This window comes from Girardinichthys multiradiatus, chromosome 23 (assembly GCF_021462225.1).
Source record: "Girardinichthys multiradiatus isolate DD_20200921_A chromosome 23, DD_fGirMul_XY1, whole genome shotgun sequence".
NCBI lineage: Eukaryota > Metazoa > Chordata > Actinopteri > Cyprinodontiformes > Goodeidae > Girardinichthys > Girardinichthys multiradiatus.
The window spans coordinates 30,539,467-30,564,442 of NC_061815.1; the positions used below are offsets into that span (position 1 = coordinate 30,539,467).

The 24,976-nt window shown below is 42.1% G+C and overlaps 1 protein-coding gene across 3 annotated transcripts; it reads left to right on the forward strand.

Annotated features, from left to right (window-relative positions):
* Positions 1–1,980: 1,980 nt before the first annotated feature.
* si:ch211-276i12.4 lies at positions 1,981–23,521 on the forward strand. Of its 3 annotated transcripts, XM_047352921.1 has the most exons (8): positions 1,981–2,413; positions 3,395–4,958; positions 7,209–7,237; positions 10,230–10,358; positions 12,364–12,430; positions 12,545–12,652; positions 20,819–20,830; positions 20,908–21,081. In XM_047352921.1, exons 1-8 carry the CDS (start codon positions 2,310–2,312, stop codon positions 20,935–20,937), a joined length of 2,043 nt encoding a protein of 680 aa, XP_047208877.1. In that variant the 5' UTR covers positions 1,981–2,309; the 3' UTR covers positions 20,938–21,081. The 3 variants fall into 3 exon arrangements, with proteins under 3 accessions (XP_047208877.1, XP_047208876.1, XP_047208878.1); XM_047352920.1 differs by having other exon boundaries at positions 20,819–23,521; XM_047352922.1 differs by lacking the exon at positions 20,819–20,830.
* The last annotated feature ends 1,455 nt before the right edge of the window (positions 23,522–24,976 follow it).

A 24,976-nucleotide genomic window follows, 5' to 3' on the forward strand; every position in this document is an offset into this window, starting at 1 on the left:
TCTGTAAACCAGCAGGGGGTGTCTTGAAAAGACGTGCTTTGAGTCACGTTTCTCCCAATGATGAAGAGCCTGTTTTCCTTCACCCCCTGCTTTCAAATGCAGAAGAGGGTGTAGTGTTGATTACAAAAGGATAAACAAGTCTGGGCATCAATCCCTTATACAACCGTGTGTATTATTGTTGCACCCAATTGATCAGCAGCAGTTGGAGGTTGGGAGGTACCCTGAGGCCTAGTTTTAGCCCCACCACAACACCAATAAATCGATCTCTTTCTCTCCTAAACAGGATATAGTCAAATTCATGCAGACCATGGTAAAAGATAGTTCTTTGTACATGTGACAAACAAGCCCAACCATCTTTAAAGACAGCTGTCACAGTTACAGTGTCTTGCAAAACGTATTCATACCCCTTGAATCTTTATATTTTGCCACATAACCGTCATAGATCTCAGTGTATTATATTTTCCAAAATAGTGACTATTTGTGAGGAGAAAAGAAAGTCACATATGACTTTTAGACTTTTGTATCCGTATTCAGCCCATTTTAGTTAATACTTTTAGAACCACCATATGTCTGAATTAGAGTTGCAAGTTCAGTTCAGTTTGGGTGAAGAGCATCCGCGGCATCAATTTTCAAGTCTTGCCACAGATTCTCATTTGGAGTTAGATCTGATTGCGACTTGACATGCACGTGCTTTGTTCCAAACATTTCATTGTAGATCTGGCTGTATGTTTAGGGTCACTGTCCTGCTGGAAGGCAAGCCTCTGATCCATTCTCAAGTATTTTGCAACCTCTAGCAGGTTTTCTGGCATTTAGCTCTATTCAGCTTCCCATCAACTCTGACTAGCATTTCCCTATTGAAAAAACAATCCCCCAGCATGATGCTGCCACCACCATGTTTCACCATAGGGATACCACGTTCATGGTGATGTGCAATGATTTCCACCACACAGAGGGTTTTAACTGTTAGCCAAAAGGTTCAGTTTTGGTCTTGACTAAATCACCTTTTTGCAACTGTTTCATGGCTTGTGGCAAAATTTAACTTAGACATCTTAGAGGATTCTTTTAGCAGTGGCATTCTTGCTGCCATTCTTCAGTAATTGCCAGCTTTGTGGAATATGCAACTCCACAAAATCCATTGCCCTGTCAACAGATTCTCCTAACTGACCTGTGGATCTCTGCAGCTCCTCTAGAGTTACAATGAGCCTCTTGGCTACAATGCAAATTAATTGCTTAAAAATCACACAATTTTCTGGATTTCTGTTTTAGATTTCGTCACTCACAGTTGAAGAGTACCTATGATGAAAGGACTTCTACATGCTTTGCAAGTGGGAAAGCCTGCAAAATTGCCAATGTATCATACACTTATACAAATATATATATACCACAGTTGTGATCTCACAAACTCCTTGTGCAGTCCTTGAGTTAAAAACAAGGGGTATTCTAACACTTGACACATATACCATTCATGTAAAACTTAAATATCAACAGATTATGCTTAAATTGAAATGTTGCCACATTGAAAGAGGTCTGAAACTATTTGGGTTATCTCCTAAATTTATGTAATCAGATGACATACGTGGGCTTTGAGTATATGCATGCCTCAGCTACATGGTTGCAGGAAGCCTCTTAAAATCAATGGGGATAGAAAGTAGCTGATTGGATTTATCTGCATGTTTTGTAAACTTCTAAATTTACAAAAAGAGCAGTAGAAACTAAACAAAAACGGTTGCATTAAAACTGAATGACCACATGGAAGAGATTTAAACATGAAGTTGCAAAAGCAAATTTTGTTAGTGTGTTTAAACAGGGTTTGGTATAGATTCAGTTCCCTGGGGCTTCGGTCAATTGTATCCTCTTTGAGGACAAAGGTCCCACTCATTGTGTTAGTTCGATGAACATCCAGCTGCTCAGGCGTGATGAAAAATCAAGCCACCATCCAGGAATTCATCCATTCCATTATTCTTCAGTTAGATGTTGAGGGAGACAAACTAACATAGGAGGCACACAAAGAATCCACTTGCTGCATACTCCGGAAACTACTAGGAGAATTTCTGTAGAGAGTATTCTACGTAAATATTTTAAGGACTTAAGGACTATGTTTTATAAAGATATCTAACTATATGCTGTATTAGACCTTTGGACTGCAGTGAACCAAGTAATTGTACACTTCGCAGTTAGTATAATTTACTAAACTGTAGTCTTGTAGAGAAAAACAGGAAAAAAGAGCCACGGACTGAACGGCAGAACAATTAAAATTATCCTGTGGCAGGACGGCTTCGGCAGCTTGGGAACCAGGGAAGAGACACATAATGGACAAGTTCTTCAAACCCCTCCACGGACCTTCTTCAGATCAGACTAAAAAACAGAGGAACCACTACCATCATCATCATAACCAAGACACTCGTTCACAGAGGTAGGAGGATTGCTTTTACCCAAAGAGAATGAAAACCAAGAAATCTAGAGCTTCATAGTAAGATACAACTAAGACCAGATGTTCACATACGCAGTATAAAAGCTAAATGACAATTTCTTTTTCAGTTTCCTTTTAAAACAGACTAAACTTTTCTTATTTGTAATTAGTACAGTTACCAAAATCATTGCAATCTTCTCTCTTATTTCTACAGTTGTAACAATTGCTATTGTGATTAGGTGCATCAGACCATGGGATATGTCTCCAAATATTAAGGTCTTTGTCCCTAAGTGGGGCTTCATGGTGGTGCAGGTGGCTTCTCTATGTTGTTTTTGGAGTAGTGGCTTCTTCTTCTCTGAGTGAACACTTAAGGCATGTCAGAAAGGGCCGCATTTCACTCGGGATAATGAAAATACCGGCTTCAGCCAGGGTCCTTCACTTTTGTTCTAGGGACGATACATACATTCACCATCAAAACAAGATAATATAGGGAACACAGAACCCACATCCTGAACATTTCCATGCTGATTTTCTTACATATCATTATTTGAACAGATAAACATGGCACCTACAGGCATCTAGAAATTGTACCCAAGGATGAACCAGAGGTCTGGAACAGTCTTCTAGACATCTTGTCCAATTTCTTCTGATTTTGCCATGATGTCAAACAAAGAAGCAGTGTAATTGGGGCTTAAAATACTCAAATTAATTCAAATGTTGTGAAAAAACCAGAATCATAAACCTACAAAGTTATAGCATCATCACCTTTTCTTTCTCTCTGACATTATTCTGGAATTAAGCAATTATGAATAATTTTGTTAATCCTGACTGACCTAAATCAGGAAACATTTAGCTGGATTTAATGTCAGAAATGAGGAGAAAAGGTTGTGCCTTTTTACAGCGTATTTAAAAATGTGGTTTCAACCCAGTATGTGTTTACATGTTATTGCAAATGGTTGTTGATGTTTTTTTTCTTTGATGTAGGTATACAGAGCTTGATGACGATGACAGAAATACAGATGATAGCAGAGGGCACCCTCGCCGCCACCAGCACAGTGAATATCTCTTTAACAGCCCCCATCATGATGCCCAGTATTTGTACCACCAAGATACTGAGAAACGTTACAACCACCACACTTCTGTAACCCTCTCCAGGGCCTCTTCCTCTTCCCTCTCCTCCACCTCATCCTCCTCTTCCACTTCTTGGTTCACAAAGGAAAGTGCCAATGATCCCTTCTCCCTTGAGCATGCCGGTCTGCAGCAGCATTCCCTGTCCTGCTCCAATATCTCAGATGTGCACACAGCTTTCAGGGAGGACGACAGCAGCGAGCCAATTGTTTTTGCCACTGTCAAGCACAGCAAAAAGGGCAATGTTGTGAGCAGGCTGCATGATGGCTCACACCAAAGCAGAAAGAATGATTTGTACGACCTTAACAGAGGTCACAGTCGAAGTGAAGAAGGGTTGCTAAAGTGCAATGAAAGTGATGGCGGTAAAAGACGCTCCAAAGTGTCAAAAATCAACCACGGGTCCTTGTATAAGACAACTAGTCTGAACCGAAGCTTGGCTTTCAGTGAGGAGGACATTGTTTTAGGGGTCCCCAGGGGTCCTAAGAGGGCAGTCTCCTCAAGCCAGCTACCTAGCAAAGGCATACTCAAAAACAAGGAGAATAACAATGACATTCGCAAGGCTAAGTCAATGGAGGTACTTTCTCCAAGAGTCAACACGGGAGAAGGTCAAAGTGGGCAGACGGGGAAAGGAATCACTCAAGCTGAGATAGAGCAAGCCCAGGCAAACTTTGTGCACGGAAAGTTGCAGTTTTCAGCTTTTCTAGATGAGATCACAAAACAGGTCATGAGTCCATCCCAACTTTCCATCTTTGGTGTGAGCCCCAATAAAACTACTGAGAAGATGCCTGCCCCAGTCCCGAAACCTGAGCTAGTCAAGCCTGAGCTTCCACCCAAGAAGCACAGAGGTTGGAAACAGAGTGACACGGATCTGCCAGTGAAGCCGCCCAGCAGACAGGTGAAACCGACCATTGACTCTCGAAAACATTCAGACTGCTCCGATTCAGAGAAGCTGACAACATATGCAGCTAGGAAGCACCCCGGTAGCCCCCCGCCTCGTCACTACACACCATCTGCCAGCCACGAACGTAAAGACAGGAGGCCCTCTCCCACTGGAGACTCCATGTCAGGGGACAGATATGGCAGATATGGCCCTCATACAGATGGAACCAGTACTAGTCCTGAACCAACCCAACCCAAGCAGCGCCACCAGCACAGACACCATCCCAGCAACTTACAAAACCAAAACCCACAGATCCAACACTTTCCTTTGCAGATGCACCATGAGGCAGAGCACAGAGGGCTGAGCAACTCCCCTCCATCCTTATCCCAGGCTGCAGCACAAGGGTTCGGCTCCGAGTCCTCGTCCACAAAATCCGACTCATCCAGGTGCCAAGACACAGCCTCCACGGCTACCAGTCACAGCTCAGAGCAGAGCAGCCGACACCAGCCACAGCACATGGGAACCTCTAAACAGCACCGGGTGAGCTTGCACCAATAAAAACTGATAACTTTAATAGAAAAAAGACCTTCTAGGTCTTAAACAAACAGGTTCTAACCCAAGCTTCTTCATCTGAACTGTTCCTAACTTGTTTTCACCCTGTTTTTCTTATACATAAAAGTATAAACAAAGAACAATGTTTTAAAAACTTTCTGCAAGAGTTGTGTTTGTAAGTCTAACAAACCAAAACCAGCAACAGTCCACCTGTTTCAACAACAACGCTCATTTAAACCCAGCAGCAGTGAATCACATTGGCCTAAAGCAATAGGGGTTTTTAAGTTGAAAACACAGTACACTACAACTACATTTACAGAGTGGTAAAGATGTGCAAAATGTTTTAAAACATGTTTTTTGTTACAGAAGCAAAATCTGACACTTAAAAAAATCCAGCCCCTCTATAAAATTATTATATTTTGAGATTTTTTTGATCTCCTCTGGATCATCATTCACCCTTGTTTGTTACAGTTTCACTTTCTTATATTTCTCATTTTGAGGAGTACTGGGCCTCCTTAATGAAACTCGTGGATTACCAATTAAAAGTTCTTTGACACCCTCATTAACTTAGAGAGTATATGTATGTTATGAAAAGTATGTCTCCGTGTTTTTAATGTCGTGGATCAATAACTGAACGTCCCTCAATGCTCTAATCAGTTTAATAAGTATGAATTATGAAGATATACATACATGTACCTTACTTTAACGCATGTTCTCTTATCTCACCCATTTTAAAGAGAATTTGGCCAGGTTGTGAACCAATAACAAAAAGTTGTTTGGCACAAAATAAAAGTTCCTTGATACAGATTTTTCCTATAAGTAAATTATAATTCATGAGGATTAAGTCACATGTACATTACTTGAATGGAATGTTCTTTTGTCTTTCCTATTTTGTATGGAGGTGGACTTCTGACCACCTTAATAAGTATAAATAACATAATACTTTTCATTTATTTAATAGAAATAATTAATATTTCTTGAAATTAGATTATTTTTACTTTCCACTGAATAAAAATATTAGAATTAAATGTTGGATTTTTCAAATTCTTTGATTTGAGATTATGCTTCTGCAATAAAAGACTTATTTGTGTTACAGCTTTTTACAGGTTTTCATCAGGGATGCCAATAAATGTTACAGGCAATGTAAAATAATACGATTAACAAAAACATTTATATTTATTTCAAGTGTATAAAACCAGTCCATATATATTTCTGCTGAAAGGTTCATAAGGACTAGCACATGACACAGCGGAATAAAATGATTATGGTGTAAAAGAAGCCCCTGATTAAGCTCCTGAAGGCAGCACTAAACCCTGAACAAAGTAAAGACAATGTTGCTTCTTTCTTGCAGAGGCAGTGCAGCTGAGTCAGAGGGTATGTGGGATGTGTCAAACACTCCGCATTGCAAGCTGACTCATCCTCCAGCAATGCAGCAGATGACTCTCCTGTGCTTCTAGGGAAAATTTCTTTTGAAACACCCTAATTTATCACCGTTAGATGACGTTTTGTTTGTGTCCCTTTTCTCTTTGGAATTGACCGTGCTTTCCGAAAATGAAGCAACATATTTAGCTCATACCAGCAAAATGTTCCTTTGATTAGAACTGGAAAGAGAATTGTTTTACTACACTCCATTATGTAAGATTTCCCTTCCTTTCGACAGGATGTTGCATCTGCTCGTACAGGATGCCACAAAAAGAAAAACCAGGAAACATTTGAGTCTCACGGAACAGATCGATACTTGTGAAACTCCAGGCGTTACTCAATAATTTATTGAATCTCTCATGTACTCACTAATGTGGCAGATGCATGTCCTGGTTATACAATCTCCGTTGTCCTCGTTCTAACTCTTTTTTTGTAATCTCTGTTTGTGTCTCTATGATATCATGTGAAGCAAATTCCTCAGTCATACTTTGTTTCCCTTCTAACGGCTGAGTTGCAACAATGCCGTATTTGGAGAGTGACATTTTTTCACTCTATTAAACGTCCTTCAATCCACTGGAATTCAAAATAAATCATGCCAAATGTGGGGCTGAAGTGCCTTGGTTCAGCCAAAGTGCTGCAGGAATACTCATGCTCAGATTCAGATGCAATCAAACATATGCAAATTTATAAAAATAATAATAATAATAAGTAAAAAGCTCTTTAAATGTGTATTTACACTGCATAATATTTATTAGCAACCTTGTGCCCTCATATTTCCTGCTCACTTCCTGTCCACACATTCTTGTCTCTTTATAGAAGATGCTCTGCGATCCAGACCACCTTCAGTAAGTGTCCTCTATTTTTGTATTTTTTCTCTGTCGATTCACCCTGCGTGAGCGGACTTATTGATCACATCAATGAGTGCCCTCCTGTTTAAAACAGGGCGGTGTTTGCATGGAATTCATTTATGTAACAAACTCAATCTGATCACTAATGCAACGATACGAAAGGCCGTAGGAAAAAGCAACAGAGAACTTTCAGAATGACTTTAAAACAATATATTTACCAGTATCTATTAAAACCACTATCAGCCACATTATCAGGAAGAGATACAGTTCAAACACTATATTTTTCAGTAAATGCACCAGTAAATAAGAACATGTTTTGCATAGTTGTTCATTATTTTAACTTTAACAATCATGCTGGATTTTCTGACATCCATACCTCTATCACCTCCTAACTAAAGTAATAATTCTTGCTTTGTAGAACATTAATTGAAGAGATCATAGTACAGACTCTTTAATGCCATATAATGGGTTCTGTATGGTCTGGACCTTGATTTCAGCCCTAGATTGTAAATAAAAAATGGTGTAGTAATATAGTAAAAACTTCCCAAGTGTCCAGTTTTTTAGACAGGAAGGAGGGCAGACATGGAGCTGCGGAGGACATGCTGTACATGATCTAAGTTGGGAGTTGAACCAGGGACAGCTGCAGTAAGGACCTTTGCACATGGTGCAATCTCCTGTAGCGGAAATCTATTGAGCTACACAGAGACAATATATATTTGTAAAATGTAAACAATCCTTCTTTTTTATAAGGCAAAATTTTTTATTTAGTTATTTATAATAGTTAACAACAATGGAACAGCGTGGATGTGACTGTAACACTGAAATTCATTGATTTGGTGGTGTGACCCAATACTTTTGTCAATATAGTGTATGATGACTAGATTTGGTTGCAAGCTGAAGGCCTATACATCGTCTGCTTGAACAGAGAACTTTGTTCTTTTATTCGAGGTGGAAAGAAAGAGAAAAGTTCTTCCTGTGGTCATTTCATGCTTTTGAACAGGAAAGTCCTTATGGGTCCCTGTAGTAACAACACCCACTTCAAATGTCTGACCAATCACACAATATCTCTCAGACATCCCACAAGAAAAAAACCTCTGCACAAGCGACAAGAACTCTGAAAAATGACGTCCATTTGTTCTTGTATCTCCAGGAGTGAGAACAAGGTCCTCTGTTCTTGCAGTATAGGTATGTATAGGACATAAATAGTACACCTAGTCTCATGGTGGGCTGGTCTTGTATGGGGAAGTCCCAATTTTTTAATTCCAAGCCAGAAAAATTCAATAGAACAGTCCCCAAAATTGTCATTGTAACATTGCTAGTTGGAGGTCCCCAAGAAGCCCCAAGGTCAAATTTTTAATATGGCTGTTTAAAGGATAAAGTGTGAAATACGATTTTTTCCCTCTACTTTCCTAATGTGGCCTCTTTTCTCATCTAGCAAGGGCAGCGCCTGTGAGTGGGCAGCAAAGCCTCGGTGACCCGTCCCCCCCCTGTCTTGTGTCATGATGTATGTTTGGATGGGTTGTACTGGAATTCTAATTTGCCCTCGGGGATCAATAAAGTATCTTTGAATTGAATTGAATTGAATAGAACAAGCTCGACTCTCCTGTAATGTAATGTCCACTTCCAAAATCCAGCGTCCGAGAAAAATTGACACCAGCTTATGATGTGTAGACTTGATTGCAGGCTTAATAAGAAACATGCTCTTATAAAGAGTTGATTCGCACTCTGAAGTTTAAATTTCTGAGTTCCAAGCAGGAAACATACATTTGGACGATCCCTTTGAAGGAAATCCTGACACAGAACATCTGGGAGTCCCAAAGAGCCCCGAGTTCGATATCCAGTATGGCTGTTGGACATTTAAAAAGTTTTAAAAGCTGCAGGATTTACAGTCTGTTTACCATTTAATTGGTTGGTATCTCAGTAGACCAGTGCCACACAGTAAAATACAGTATCTGTTTGTGAACATGGTCCTTTTTGAATCCATATAATGTAGAGAAACACATTGTTAAACAGCTTATATTTCTACTAGTGGTTAGCCTGGTCACCGAGCATAAAAATTAGCAGATCCCACTGGTTTTCTAACTTGAATCTAGAAGTCAGTCTCTCTGAAGTCAGGGTTCTGACCTGGAAAGTTGGAGGTTGTTTAGCAGCCACTTGTTCAATATCCAGTATGGCTGCTCCTGGTTTTAAATGTAATTAAAGTTGCAGGATTAAACTGTTTATTTGCGCTTCTGATGGTTTGTAGCGCAATAAACTAGTGGAACAGATAGTGTTGTTCTATCTCTGTGACTGTAACTCTCCAGTAAATAAAACAGAAATATATTCTGATCGACTATTGCTAACGGTTTTCAGAATCAGCACCTTCCAGCTTGGGTGTGACAACAGTCCTAGATCCAAAGTCTGACTTCCAAGTCCCATGTGAACGCAGCATATGACGAGATTAGGCCTGATACAAAACCAGGTCTCATGGTGTAACAGACTTGTAAGTTGCAAAAATAAAACAGGAGACAAATACATTTCTTTTGGCTTGTATTGCTAACAGTAGTTAGCACCACAATAATTAGACAATCAAGTTGATTGTCACACTTGCAACTGGAATACTCAGTGGTCATTCTCAGATCCAAGATCCAGCCACCAACACACGCTGAAAAGAGCATTATTTCATACATGCATTAACATGTTATGAGGACATTTACAGACTCTTCTGAAGAGAGTGCAGGTAAGAGAGCTCAAGATGTTTGCCTGTTTTCTATAAAGAGTGATTAACTCCATGTTTAAAATAAAACTGCTATGGGTGCAACGGCAGGGGCTGATTATTGTTGGGAAAAGCTTTTAAATGTACCTCTCAAAACAGGAGGTTTGACTATATCTAAGTGTTACTCAGACTTTCCTGCTATTCCTTCGGTCTGCTTTTCCAGAACAAACCAGATATCTCTGGCCCTCATTTGTGGAGTCAATCCATTCTCCCCTCCCCCATCTCTGTGCTCAGGGCGTTGCAGGAGGAGAATGCAGATCTCCACCAGAACCTGCTGCAGACTGTGGTTTGCATTGAGAGCCTGGAGGCAGAGCTGCAGAGGACTAGAGACGAGCTCGGTCATGTTAAGGAGAAATATAAAAGGTGATTTGTGCAGAAAAACAATTAGAAAAACAGATCTTTAAATGTGCAGTATTATGATGCAAGACACAATGAATCCCATTCATATGAGACGATTAGTGTAATGAAAGGATGTACATAAGAGTTTTATGGCTTAATGATCCATGCAGTATTCTGTATCAATAACATGAGTCATGAGTCTGTTAATTTTGTCAAATTAACAGAGAGAGGTCAACTAAAACCGTCCTAACTCGCTGGTCAGACCTGAATCTGTTACTAAACAACTGCTGCTGCATACTAAGCACATACCAGTCATTCCTCAGTACAGGTCCTTGTCAAAAAATTAGCATATTGTGATAAAGTTAATTATTTTCTATAATGTCATGATGAAAATTTAACATTCATATATTTTAGATTCATTGCACACTAACTGAAATATTTCAGGTCTTTTATTGTCTTAATACGGATGATTTTGGCATACAGCTCATGAAAACCCAAAATTCCTATCTCACAAAATTAGCATATCTTTAAAAGGGTCTCTAAACGAGCTATGAACCTAATCATCTGAATCAACGAGTTAACTCTAAACACCTGCAAAAGATTCCTGAGGCCTTTAAAACTCCCAGCCTGGTTCATCACTCAAAACCCCAATCATGGGTAAGACTGCCGACCTGACTGCTGTCCAGAAGGCCACTATTGACACCCTCAAGCAAGAGGGTAAGACACAGAAAGAAATTTCTGAACGAATAGGCTGTTCCCAGAGTGCTGTATCAAGGCACCTCAGTGGGAAGTCTGTGGGAAGGAAAAAGTGTGGCAGAAAACGCTGCACAACGAGAAGAGGTGACCGGACCCTGAGGAAGATTGTGGAGAAGGGCCGATTCCAGACCTTGGGGGACCAGCGGAAGCAGTGGACTGAGTCTGGAGTAGAAACATCCAGAGCCACCGTGCACAGGCGTGTGCAGGAAATGGGCTACAGGTGCCGCATTCCCCAGACCTGGGCTACAGAGAAGCAGCACTGGACTGTTGCTCAGTGGTCCAAAGTACTTTTTTCGGATGAAAGCAAATTCTGCATGTCATTCGGAAATCAAGGTGCCAGAGTCTGGAGGAAGACTGGGGAGAAGGAAATGCCAAAATGCCAGAAGTCCAGTGTCAAGTACCCACAGTCAGTGATGGTCTGGGGTGCCGTGTCAGCTGCTGGTGTTGGTCCACTGTGTTTTATCAAGGGCAGGGTCAATGCAGCTAGCTATCAGGAGATTTTGGAGCACTTCATGCTTCCATCTGCTGAAAAGCTTTATGGAGATGAAGATTTCATTTTTCAGCACGACCTGGCACCTGCTCACAGTGCCAAAACCACTGGTAAATGGTTTACTGACCATGGTATCACTGTGCTCAATTGGCCTGCCAACTCTCCTGACCTGAACCCCATAGAGAATCTGTGGGATATTGTGAAGAGAACGTTGAGAGACTCAAGACCCAACACTCTGGATGAGCTAAAGGCCGCTATCGAAGCATCCTGGGCCTCCATAAGACCTCAGCAGTGCCACAGGCTGATTGCCTCCATGCCACGCCGCATTGAAGCAGTCATTTCTGCAAAAGGATTCCCGACCAAGTATTGAGTGCATAACTGTACATGATTATTTGAAGGTTGACGTTTTTTGTATTAAAAACACTTTTCTTTTATTGGTCGGATGAAATATGTTAATTTTGTGAGATAGGAATTTTGGGTTTTCATGAGCTGTATGCCAAAATCATCTGTATTAAGACAATAAAAGACCTGAAATATTTCAGTTAGTGTGCAATGAATCTAAAATATATGAATGTTAAATTTTCATCATTACATTATAGAAAATAATAAACTTTATCACAATATGCAAATTTTTTGAGAAGGACCTGTATATGGCCTCACACTGGACTCCAGCTGGGAGTCATTTGCTACACATTCATTATTATTACAAAGTGTATGTTTGCCACTCTCAGGCAGCTGCCATTAAATGTCTTGAACCCCATCTTATTTTATTCTGTTACAAAGCCTCCTGCAGACACATACTGGGACAAAACAAGCAAATAACCTGCTGGGAGAGCACCTTCACAAAGCGGTGAGAGTTTGTGTGCAGTGATAATAAAGGGAACATGTCTTGGTTTATGACTTGCTGCAGTCATAGCCTGCCTTATTGATCTGGCTCTGATTTGCTCTCCCCATTTGTTTGCAGTCGGAGAGCCAAAGCAGTGAGAGAAAATATCTGCTGAATCGAGTCTCCCAGCTGGGCTTGGAGCTGAATGACGCCCACAGGACCATCGCAGCCCTAGAGGACATTAATGTGAGCATACTGCCATCTAGTTGACATTTCTGCACACTTCACCTCAAGGCAAAGTTGAACAAAAAAAGCTGTCCTGGAAAGAGGTCAAGTTAACCTTTAAAATGTAGAAAGGAAGTAGAAAAAGTCTGAAAATACTACTAATAGTAGTAGATAATAATCTCTAATATGTATTATATATGCAGCTTTAGGGAGCTCCTGATAACACAACAATTCCCCTGATTGACCACTGCTGAAAGAAAGCTAAATGGAGCTAAAAGGCAATGCTGAAGGAAGATCTATGAATCTAAGTGCAAAGGCTCCACATTCTAAACTCCACGGAGGACTTCAATAGATCATGGTTATCATCCTGCGGTTAAATGTGTCTTGAATTTGTTTCTGGGCTTTATGAACCGAATGTTTCTATTACAGCTGTTTGGAGGACCCAGTAGGTACAGTTCTTCCTGCCAAAGAGTCAGAATGGATCTCATTTAAAGTAGAAAGAGGCCAAAGAAACAAGGTCGGCTGTCTTTATTTAGGAGGCGATGCAGGCAGCCATTTGTCACCTCCAGAAAGACAATCAGAACTTTGTTTCACGGGGAATGGAGAGAAAACGCAGGACTTCAGCCTCTTAATGGCTCTGTAAATCTCTCTCTTTAAACAGAAGCAATTATCTATTTTGTGCAGGAGGAATGTGAGAGCTGTGGGAGAACCTGATGGGCTTCAGCTCTTAATGGAGCTGGTTGAAATTATTCTGTCAAGCACAAATCATTCTTAGAGACGTATATTCTCCTCCACATTCCAAACTGGAAAAACCTTTTTAAAGTTTTCAAAATTATATCTAATTTTCTTTTTTTCATGCTTATTGTGCAAATGTTAAAATTCATCTCTCATTTATTTCTAATTGACTTCCAAGAAGCAAGACCTTTATGTAAACAAGGAGAGGAAATTTTTATTGCATGATGCATGCACAGAGAAATTAAAAGTACTCGTACTCGTACTCGTCGTCTTCCGCTTATCCGGGACCGGGTCGCGGGGGCAGCAGACTCAGCAGAGACGCCCAGACGTCCCTCTCTTCAGACACCTCCTCCAGCTCCTCCAGGGGGAGCCCAAGGCGTTCCCAGGCCAGCCGAGAGACATAGTCCCTCCAGCGTGTCCTGGGCCGTCCCCTGGGCCTCCTCCCGGTGGGACATGCCTGGAACACCTCCCGAGGAAGGCCTCCAGGAGGCGTCCGGTATAGATGCCCGAGCCACTTCAACTGGCTCCTCTCGATGTGGAGGAGTAGCGGCTCTACTCCGAGCCCCTCCCGGATGGCCGAGCTCCTCACCCTATCTCTAAGGGAGTGCCCGGCCACCCTACGGAGGAAGCTCATTTCAGCCGCTTGTATCCGGGATCTCGTTCTTTCGGTCATGACCCAAAGCTCATGGCCATAGGTGAGGGTAGGAACGTAGACCGACCGGTAAATTGAGAACTTTGCTTTTCAGCTCAGCTCTCTCTTCACCACAGCGGACCGGCACAGTGCCCCCATTACTGCAGCAGCCGCACTGATCCGTCTGTCAATCTCCCGCTCCATTCTTCCCTCACTCGTGAACAAGACCCCGAGATACTTAAACTCCTCCACTTGAGGCAGGAACTCCCCTCCAACCTGAAGAGGACAAGCCACCCTTTTCCGGTCGAGTACCATGGCCTCGGACTTGGAGGAGCTGATCCTCATCCCAGCCGCTTCAAACTCGGCTGCGAACTGCCACAGCGCATGCTGTAGGTCTTGGCTAGAGGGGGCCAGCTGGACCACGTCATCCGCAAAAAGAAGAGACGAAATCCACTGGTCCCCAAACCAGACCCCCTCCGGCCCTTGGCTGTGTCTAGAAATCCTGTCCATAAAAGTTATGAACAGGTCCGGTGACAAAGGGCAGCCCTGCCGGAGTCCAACATGCACCAGGAACAGGTCCGACTTAGTGCCAGCAATGCGGACCAAACTCCTGCTCCGCTCGTACAGGGACCGGATGGCCCCTAATAAAGGGCCCCCGATTCCATACTCCTGGAGCATCCCCCACAGGGCATCACGAGGGACACAGTCAAATGCCTTCTCCAGGTCCACAAAACACATGTGAACCGGTTGGGCAAACTCCCATGAACCCTCGAGCACCCTGTAGAGGGTATAGAGCTGGTCCAGTGTTCCATGGCCGGGACGAAAACCACACTGCTCCTCCTGAAGCCGAGGTTCGACTATCGGTCAGACTCTCCTCTCCAATACCCTGGCGTAGGCCTTACCTGGGAGGCTGAGGAGTGTGATCCCCCTGTAGTTGGAACACACCCTCCGGTCACCCTTCTTATCAAGGGGGACCACCACCCCAGTCTGCCAGTCCAGAGGCACTGTCCCCGACCGCCACGCAATGTTGAAGAGGTGTGTCAACCATGACAGCCCTACAACATCCAGAGACTTGAGGTACTCAGGGCGGATCTCATCCACCCCCGAAGCCTTGCCACCGCGGAGCTTTTTAACCACCTCGGTGACTTCAGCCTGGGTGATGAAAGAGTCCAACCCCGAGTTCCCAGCCTCTGTTTCCACCACGGAATGCGTGATGGCAGGATTGAGGAGATCCTCGAAGTACTCCTTCCACCGCCCAATAATGTCCTCAGTCGAGGTCAGCAGTCTCCCACCCACACTATAAACAGTGTTGGCGAAGCACTGCTTCCCCCTCCTGAGGCACCGGACGGTTTGCCAGAATCGCGTTGAGGCCAACCGGTAGTCCTTCTCCATGGCCTCACCAAACTCCTCCCAGGCCCGTGTTTTTGCCTCTGTCACAGCCCGAGCCGCAGCACACTTGGCCTCACGGTACCCGTCAGCCGCCTCAGGAGTCCCACAAGCCAACCACAGCCGATAGGACTCCTTCTTCAGCTTGACAGCATCCCTTACTGCCGGTGTCCACCACCGGGTTCTGGGATTGCCGCCGCGACAGGCACCGCAGACCTTACGGCCGCAGCTACGGGCAGCAGCATCGACAATAGATGCGGAGAACATAGTCCACTCAGACTCTATGTCTCCAACATCCCCCGGGATCTGGTCAAAGCTCTCCCGGAGGTGGGAGTTGAATAAATCCCTGGCCAAGGGGTCCGCCAGACATTCCCAGCAGACCCTCACCATGCGCTTGGGCCTGCCAAGTCTGTCCGGCTTTCTCCTCCTCCAGCGGATCCAACTCACCACCAGGTGGTGATCAGTGGACAGCTCAGCCCCTCTCTTCACCCGAGTGTCCAAAACATGCGGCCAAAGGTCTGATGATACGACAACAAAGTCGATCATCGACCTCCTGCCTGGGGTGTCCTGGTGCCAAGTGCACTGATGGACACCCTTATGCTTGAACATGGTGTTCATTATGGACAATCCGTGACTAGCACAGAAGTCCAATAACAAAACACCACTCGGATTCAGATTGGGGAGGCCATTCCTCCCGATCACGCCTCTCCAGGTGTCACTGTCGTTCCCCACGTGGGCGTTGAAGTCCCCTAGCAGAATAATGGAGTCCCCGGGAGGGGCACTATCCAGCAACCCCGACAGGGACGTCAAGAAGACCGGGTACTCTGCACTACCACTCGGCGCATAGGCTGAAATGCCAGTCAGAGACCTCTTCCCAACCCGAAGGCGCAGGGATACGACCCTCTCATCCACTGGGGTAAACCCCAACACGAGACGGCTGAGCTGGGGGGCAACAAGCAAACCCACACGAGCCCGGCGCCTCTCCCCGTGGGCCACTCCATAGTAGAAGAGAGTCCAACCCCTCTCAAGGAGATGGGTTCCAGAGCCCACGCTGTGAGTGGAGGCAAGCCCGACTATTTCTAGTCGATATCTCTCGACCTCACACACAAGCTCAGGCTCCTTCCCCCCCAGCGAGGTGACATTCCACGTCCCTAGAGCCAGCCTAAGCATCCGGGGATCGGGCCGCTGAGGTCTCCACCTTCGTCCGCCACCCAATCCTCTTTGCACCGGTCCCTCACGGTTCCCCCTACAGGTGGTGGGCCCACTGGGGGATGGCCTCGTGTCTCTCGTTCGGGCTTCGCCCGGCCGGGTCCCGCGAGGAGCAACCCGGTCACCAGGCGCTCTCCGACGAGTCCCGACCCCAGGCCCGGCTCCAGGGTGGGACCCCGGCTCCGCCGTACCGGGTGACGTCACGTGCCTCGATATTTTGGTCCTCATGAGAGATTCTTGAACCACTCTTTGTCTGACCCATCACCTAGAGCCTGTTTGCCATGGGAGACCCTACCAGGGGCATTTAGGCCCCAGACAACATAGCCTCTAGGATCATTTGAGCACTCAAACCCCTCCACCACGTTAAGGGGGCGGTTCAAGGAGGGGAGAAATTACAAGTGCTTTACAAAAAAACAAAGGAGCAGAGACAAAATCTAAGCAAATAACAGACTAAATTATGAAAAAAATTATAAATCAATTGTTGGCCTTTAATGAAAAGCTGCTGTAAACAGCTATTTTTTCAGTCGTTATTTAAAAGAGCTACAAGTTTCTGTATGGAGGTAAATTTGTCTCAATACTATTCAATCAAAAAAAAAAAAAACTAATCTCAATCAAAAAATGTATTGTGGTCAAAACGTTTGGAATATTCAGTCAAAAAAAAAAATAATCTCAATCAAAATATATTAAGTTTCGATCAAAACTTTCAGAGTTGTAACAACATTTTTTTTTAATGGAATATTTTATTTTGGGGAGGAAAAAAAATTGTTTGGAAAAACTTTTTTGATTAAAATTACTCATTTTTTCTCACAAAGAGAAAAAAGTTATTTGCAAATCATAAACTTTTATTTGGGCATGTCAAAAATCTTTGGCGCTCTCTGTTTTTGGTTGAACTAAAAGAATTTTGAGTGCTGGGAACCTGAACATCCTGGACGGGGCCTAAAGACGCCTGATGCAAGACGTTTCCCTATTGGTTAGCGCTGACTAAAGCGGCAGACTCTAGGGTATGTCCCAATTCAGGGCTGCATCCTTCGAAGGATCCAGTGTACGTGGGCTGGGTCCTTCTTCGACCGCTAAAACCACGGAGGCTGAAAGTGAGCAGCTGTGGATTGGGATGGTCTAGCCTCACCGCCCAGTGTTGCCAGGTGTACGATAATTATCGTATTTGTACGATAATTTTGCTCTCTGTACGATGTACGATCAATATTCCTAAAAAAGGCCAATTGTACAATAATTTGACCATTCCGTGAATGTGTGGTTGTAATCAGTTGTCATCAGCCTATCGCCAAAGTCTGTCGGAGTTTTTTTGTGAACCTTGAAGGCATCTGTGTCCGGATTCGGAAACAGATGCTGGAAATTCCAGCCAATCGTGCTTTTCTAAATGTGACCTATGAGTGACATAATGCGTTTGCCTCAGAACAACGGCCATGATTGGCTGAATAGTCCACTGCGCCCGCCCATGATTGAGGAAAAGAAAAGAAGAAAAGAAGAAGCAGAGCCCGGCACTGTGGGGCTGCAGATGTTGATAAATCCATTCTGTACTGACGCCACAAAGCTGCGAGTGTCTGTTAGACGCTATTCAACACATCAACAGACTTGTTATTTTGGTTATGACGAGTGTACGATAATTTCCCTCAAAATACAATAATTTTATGTCTCTAGTACAATAATCCTACATTTCTCACCTGGCAACACTGTCACCGCTGGGAAGGCTGGCGAGGCAAGCTGGCAGTTACTACGGCGGGAGCGGAAAACTCCGAACAAGTCAGAGCACATTTGAAATTAAGCGATCTCTTGATACATCAAGCAGATATTTCACGTCTACACAGTTATATTCCCGCACTAAAAACATTGTAGAAGTTCATTTGTGTCACAAAAAGTGTAATTTTTCACAATTTAATCACAATTTTTGCCCCTGTGGTCCGTCATGGCTGCCCCTGCTTGACCAATCAGCTTCGACCCGCAATGAATCATGGAAATGATGGAAATGATTGTCAGCGCTAACCAATAGGGAAACGTCTTACATTGTTCATCTTTAGGCCCCGTGTTCATGTTCCCAGCACTCAAAATTTTTTTTGTTCAACCAAAAACAGAGAGCGTCAAAACCAAAAGGGCGAGAGTCGTAACCAAAGATTTTTGACATGCGCAAATAAAAGTTTATTATTTGCAAATAACTTTCTCCTTTTCGTGAGAAAAAATTAGTAATTTTAATCAAAAATGTTTTTCCAAACAATTGTTTTTTCTCCCCAAAATAAAATAATCCATAAAAAAAAAAAAAATAAATTGTTACAACTCTGAAAATTTTGATCACAACCTAATATTTTTTAATTGAGATAAATTTTTTTTAATTGAATATTCCAAACGTTTTGACCACAATTTATTTTTTTGATTGAGATTAGTTTTGTTTGACTGAATAATATTGAGACAAATTACCTCCATATTTCTGCACATCTATAGATTTTAGAGAATTGGTGTCTAAACTGAGGAGCATGAACAACCAAATGGTTGCTTAGTTCTGGTCATGTGAGCAGGTCTCTGATGGCATGATGGGTCTGCATACTTCATAAATGAACAGCAACTGTCGTGGAGTATGGTAAAGTGTTGACACAGAAATATAAAGTTGCATGTCATCGGCAAAGAATTTGTAGGAGGTGTTATGGTAATCTGAGCTAGTGGGATTATAAAGATTTTGAATGAAAGCGGCCCGAGATACGGACCTTGAGGTACCCCACATGCGAGCTTTGTTTGCTATGATTTAAGCTTACAAAATGACACAAAGATCTTATTGACGTCTGACAGATAAGATCTCCTTTGTCATTTACTTGTTCACCTCCCTTATATTTAAGCACAGACCTCCAATTTGCAGTCATGATCAGGTACTGGGACTAGACAGAAAATAAGTAAAAAAGTAGCTAAAGGAAGAAAAAGTTACAAGAAGGTCCAGCCCCTTTTGAAGTGTCTTATTATTTAATAAAAAGTCTGCAGTATAACAGTGCCTAAAACTATAACCAAATAATATATTGCCTTATTACAGAGCCCACTCTTTGTTCGTACTCAAAGCTGTTGTCTTTTCGCTGTGAAACACATTTGCATAATACCTGCTTAATGGGTACTTTAGCACTCCTCAAGCAAAAAAGGAACAGCTGCTTCACAATCTGTGATTTTTGCATAAAAGGAACCGACCTTTCTGGAAGAGCACCTGAAAAATAAGAGAGGAGCAAAAACAAGCTATGACACAGTGTGACATAATGAGGTGCAGCAATGATCTGAGGGGTAAAAATATGCCTCTTTAAAAATATCAGCATGCAAATCAGTTCCATGAGAAACTCAAACTAGACTTCAACCTGTAAACTATAGAGAGCCATTACATTCAAAATTAAATAAATAAATAAATACTGCTATTGATAAATTATTAATAAATATTTCCATGAAATAAATAAATATCCCCATGAAATAAAACAAAAATAATTATGTTTTCATCTTATTTTATTTAATTCATTTCAAGATTTATTTAAATTACTTAAAGATTTATTTATTTATTTCATAATGCAGTTTTATTGTGTGACACTTTTATTTTGTGAAGCTACTTTACGTATTTCAGCGACTTTTACTTTTTAACCCCGTTTTTCATTTTAGGGGATTCTGCGAGGATGAATCTCGCAGAATCCTCTGGCTCCCTCCGGCATGCTGTCTTCTGCCGGCCACGGCCACAAATTGTGCTCAGCCCTGCTGTCCCAGGCCCGCCCCACGGATAAAACTCAGCCCCCTCATTTGGATATAAGAACATGAAATAAAAAGAGCTTAAAATGAAATTCTGCTACCTCTTTCGTTTAGGGGACACACCAGTATGACAAAATGTACAAAAGTTGAAAGGGCAATGAATACTTTCATGTCTCACACTTCTTAATAACCTCTAACAGCCTATTCAAATGTTTTGATTCATAGTAATACATTTTTTACCATTGACAAGAAATGATTTTACTGCAAATATTATTTAACGGAACAGCTTGAGGAAACAGGCTGTCTCAGTTGAAGTAAAATGTCAGTAATTAACTGAAAGCATCACTAATCTGTCAAATTCAATGAAGCAAAGTGTCTATGTGATGTTTGCACACAGTAAAGACTTTTACAGAGTAGACAAAATGACTAAAATTAAAATAGGAAGGTATTGTTGGGTTTTAAAGTAAATGTAGTTCAGGGTTAACATGTGTTTGGTTTCTGCCCTGCAGGTACCAGTTTTGGTAAAGGAACTCCTGAAGAAGTATTTTGGTTCTGCTGAAGCTGTACAAAAGTTTCTCACAACCTCTTTTCCCACCAGCCAATCCCAGCCGACAGACGGCCAGTCTAGTGATCCTAAAGCAGAGGAAGCAGCCCAGGAATGGCTGAGCGAGTCAGAGGCAGGTCCGCAGAGGGTCACGGCCTTCATGCCGATTAAACAAGCTCTTCCATCAGCTAAAAACGAGGGTAGTCTTTCAAGCCAGCATGAATCCACTTACAGCTCCTCTTTCTCTCTGGCTGACATCGGAGCTGCTTCCTATAAAACCACAGCTCCTAGTTATCCTGCCAGACCACAGCCTGTTTACCCACAAACCCAGCAGCAGTTACTGCAGAACACTGCCCACGCTGAGACCACTCCAGACCCCGAGCACCCCAACGCAGCGGGTGATAGATGGCAAGGAAGAGGAGGGTTAAAGTTGCTGCTCTTTGAGCAGGATGCAGGAGATGTGAACTCCATGTTGGCCCAGCAGATCCTGGATGATTTCATGCATCATCTGCAGGCACACAAGGAAGCCGGAGGAGGGAAGGAGCAGCAGAGTGGACAGGAGTGGATGAACGGAGTAGAACAGGCAGGGAAAATGTCAGACTGAGAATGCCAGCTAAGGAAATCTGAATTTACTATTGCGGTGAACGTTCTTTAAGCTGCAGTGGCAAAAAATTTCAGAAGATATAGATTTATTTAATTAATATGTGTGTGTAGGTTATATGTAACTAAATAAAGCTCTTAGTATTAAGCTGTAACCTAAAAAACTGTAACAGTGAGAAGTTCAGAACAAATTTAGCAAACAAGAGGAAGATACCAGTATGTTATCAGAACGGTTACATCAATAAAATAAACAGCAGACTACATTGGACATTATTTTTTAGATTTATAAAATGTGTTTAACATGTTGTAAGTTGTAGTCCCTAAAACTGTACAGAAGGCAGTGTTATACATCTGTTACATAAAATAGAAAATCCTCATTGGGACTCAAAATGTAGGATTTTTAAAAGCCAATTAAATATATATTTTGAAAAACAGTCATGATTTCGATATAAATGGTTCTCTCTGTTTTGTTTGCTCAGCAGCTACATTTGATACTTAGTATGAATTAGCACCACCAAAGACAAAAACATTTAAAGATGGACACACCGAGAGCTGCAACGACAGGAAAGAACAAAATCCATTTTGATGGGAAAGTTTAAAGGGAAGTCTTTCTGTTCAGTTCACTTCAGTTTTGCAACTTGAACTCTTTCTTATGGAAGCGGAAATAATCATTTGTGTTCAGGTTTGCACTGATGATTAAGGGAAAAATAAACTTGCAACTTTTAACAGTAAATTGGGAAATTCAAAGAAAATCTCTCTTATACACTGATCAAAAGTATTTGGCCACACTTGAAATTATGATGTTTTTTAGTACAAATTGATTAATTTGTTGTTGGATCCCTTTTTTCAGCTGTAAGAGCTTCCACTCTTCTTGGACAGTTTTTCGTGGAGTATTTCTGTAAAGATTGCGCATGTATATATTATGTAGAATATTTAGGAGGTCATACACTGATGCTGGACGAAAAGGTCTGGCTCTCCTTGCAACCTCTGTTCCAGTTCACCCCAAAGCTGCTCGGTGGGTTTGAAGTCAGGACTCTGATGTTCTGCCACACCAAAGTCAAAATATCTTTACAGTCCTTTGTGCACAGCAGAAGGGTGGTGTTGGAATAAAAAAATGCACTGTTCAAGTGTTGCAATGAAAACGGTCTAAAATATCTTGGTATGCTGAAGCATTAAACTTCCCCATTATTGGAGATAAGGGCCCTAAACCAAACCCTAAATTTGTCCTCCTCCAAACCTAACAGTTGGCACAATAAGTTCAGGTGTGTAATGCTCTCCTGGCAACCACCAAACCCGAAATAGAGAAGCGTGACTCGTCACTTCACAGAACATGTGTCCACTGCTCCATAATCCAGTGTCAGCATGAGTTTTACCACTCATTCAAATACTTAGCAGTGATCCTAGTGACATGAGGCCTAAACTAACTCCTCGGCCCACCTCATGGCTGGGATACTGTATTCTGAAATACTCAATGTTTCACATGACCATGAAATATCCAGCAGGGACAAAATTTCGAAGTCACCGAATTTTTCACAATGCACAAATAGATGGAGATGGCAAGGCTGTCTGCTTGATTTTAAACATGTGGCAAAGGGTGTGCCTAATTTCCCAATAAACAGCCAATTACTTTTTTCAATGCAGTCTATCTAGTTAGTTGTAGTGCTCTATAAATTCTGTCCTTTTGATCCAACACTTTATTATGAGTTAACTGTGTGGGCAAAGACATGTATAAATATTAATTATGAATTGGTGTAAATGCTGTAAAGAATGTTTTATATATATATATATATATATATATATATATATATATATATATATGAAACACTGGAGTCCTTTCTTGTTGAAATTGCTTGGGGTAGAGACTCTTTGCTGATGTAGAGTAAAATGTGAGTGTGTGTAATATGAATGGATTTCCATGCTGTAGATTAAATAAAGAACACAAATAAAGTTATTTTAGTTTTTATCATCTCAGAGTTTCACTAAAGTATATAATTAAATATGCACAGAGATCAACTTGTGTACCTACATTATTGTATCCAATAAAGATGCTTGTGTAGAATGACTCAAACTACAGATTCTTGATGCATTTATTAATTTGTGTGTTAATCGTAAACCTTATTTCTTCCTTTAAAATGAAAATCTGAAAAGTGAAGGAAGCCCTTTTACTCTGACACCTCTAAATAAAATCTAATGTAACCAGCTGCAGAAGTAACCTGATTAGTAAATAAAGCCCTCCCGTGTGTAATCTGATCTTAATATAAATCTAGCTGTTCTGTGAAGACCTCAGAGGTTTGTTTAGAGACCATTAGATTCAACACACCTGAATCAAATGATGGGGGCATTTGCCATTTAAATCAGTTGGGATGGAGCAGGAAAAAATTGGAACCACAGATTTTAACACGCACTACTGAAACTGACTGACTGGCTGAGCAATTACACAAGCATGGCGCAGGTAAGTCTGACGGAGCTGCAGAGATCCACAGCCCAGGTGGGAGACAGGATAACTGTTAGTTATGCATACCACAAATCTGACCTTTTTGAAAGAGTGGCAAGATTTACATGTGCAATTTGCCATGTAAGGGGACACAGCAACAATGTAGAAGATGGTGCTCTGGTCAGATGAGACCAAAACTGACCGTCTTGGCCAAAGTGCAAAGCACTCTGTGTAACAGGAAAACTAAGACTCATCACCATGAACACAGCGCCCACATCATAAAATATGTTGTTGGCAGCATCAGTGCTGTGGTTAGCCTGTCTTTCAGGATGGACAGGGAAGCTTTTCAGACTTAATGATAGGATGGATGGAGCTTAATACATGGTAATACTGGACGAAAACCTGTTAACCAAAGCCTATTTGTTACCTGCAAAAGATTTCAGACTTTATTTAAGGGTATCATGGTTAAAAGAGCTGAATGTACAGTACAGACCAAAAGTTTGGACACACCTTCTCATTCAAAGAGTTTTCTTTATTTTTATGACTATGAATATTGTAGCTTCACACTGAAGGCATCAAAACTATGAATTAACACATGTGGAATTATATACTGAACAAAAAAGTGTGAAACAACTGAAAATATGTCTTATATTCTAGGTTCTTCTGTTGATGAGCTTCAAGAGGTAGTCACCTGAAATGGTTTTCACTTCACAGGTGTGCCTTGTCAGGTTTAATAAGTGGGATTTCAAGCCTTATAAATGGGGTTGGGACCATCAGTTGTGTTGTGCAGGAGGTGGATACAGTACACAGCTGATAATCCTACTGAGTAGACTGTTAGAATTTGTATTATGGCAAGAAAAAAGCAGCTAAGTAAAGAAAAACGAGTGGCCATCATTACTTTAAGAAATGAAGGTCAGTCAGTCCGAACAATTGGAAAAACTTTGAAAGTGTCCCCAAGTGCAGTCGCAAAAACCATCAAGCGCCACAAAGAAACTGGCTCACATGAGGACCGCCCCAGGAAAGGAAGACCAAGAGTCACCTCTGCTGCGGACAATAATTTAATCCGAGTCACCAGCCTCAGAAATCACA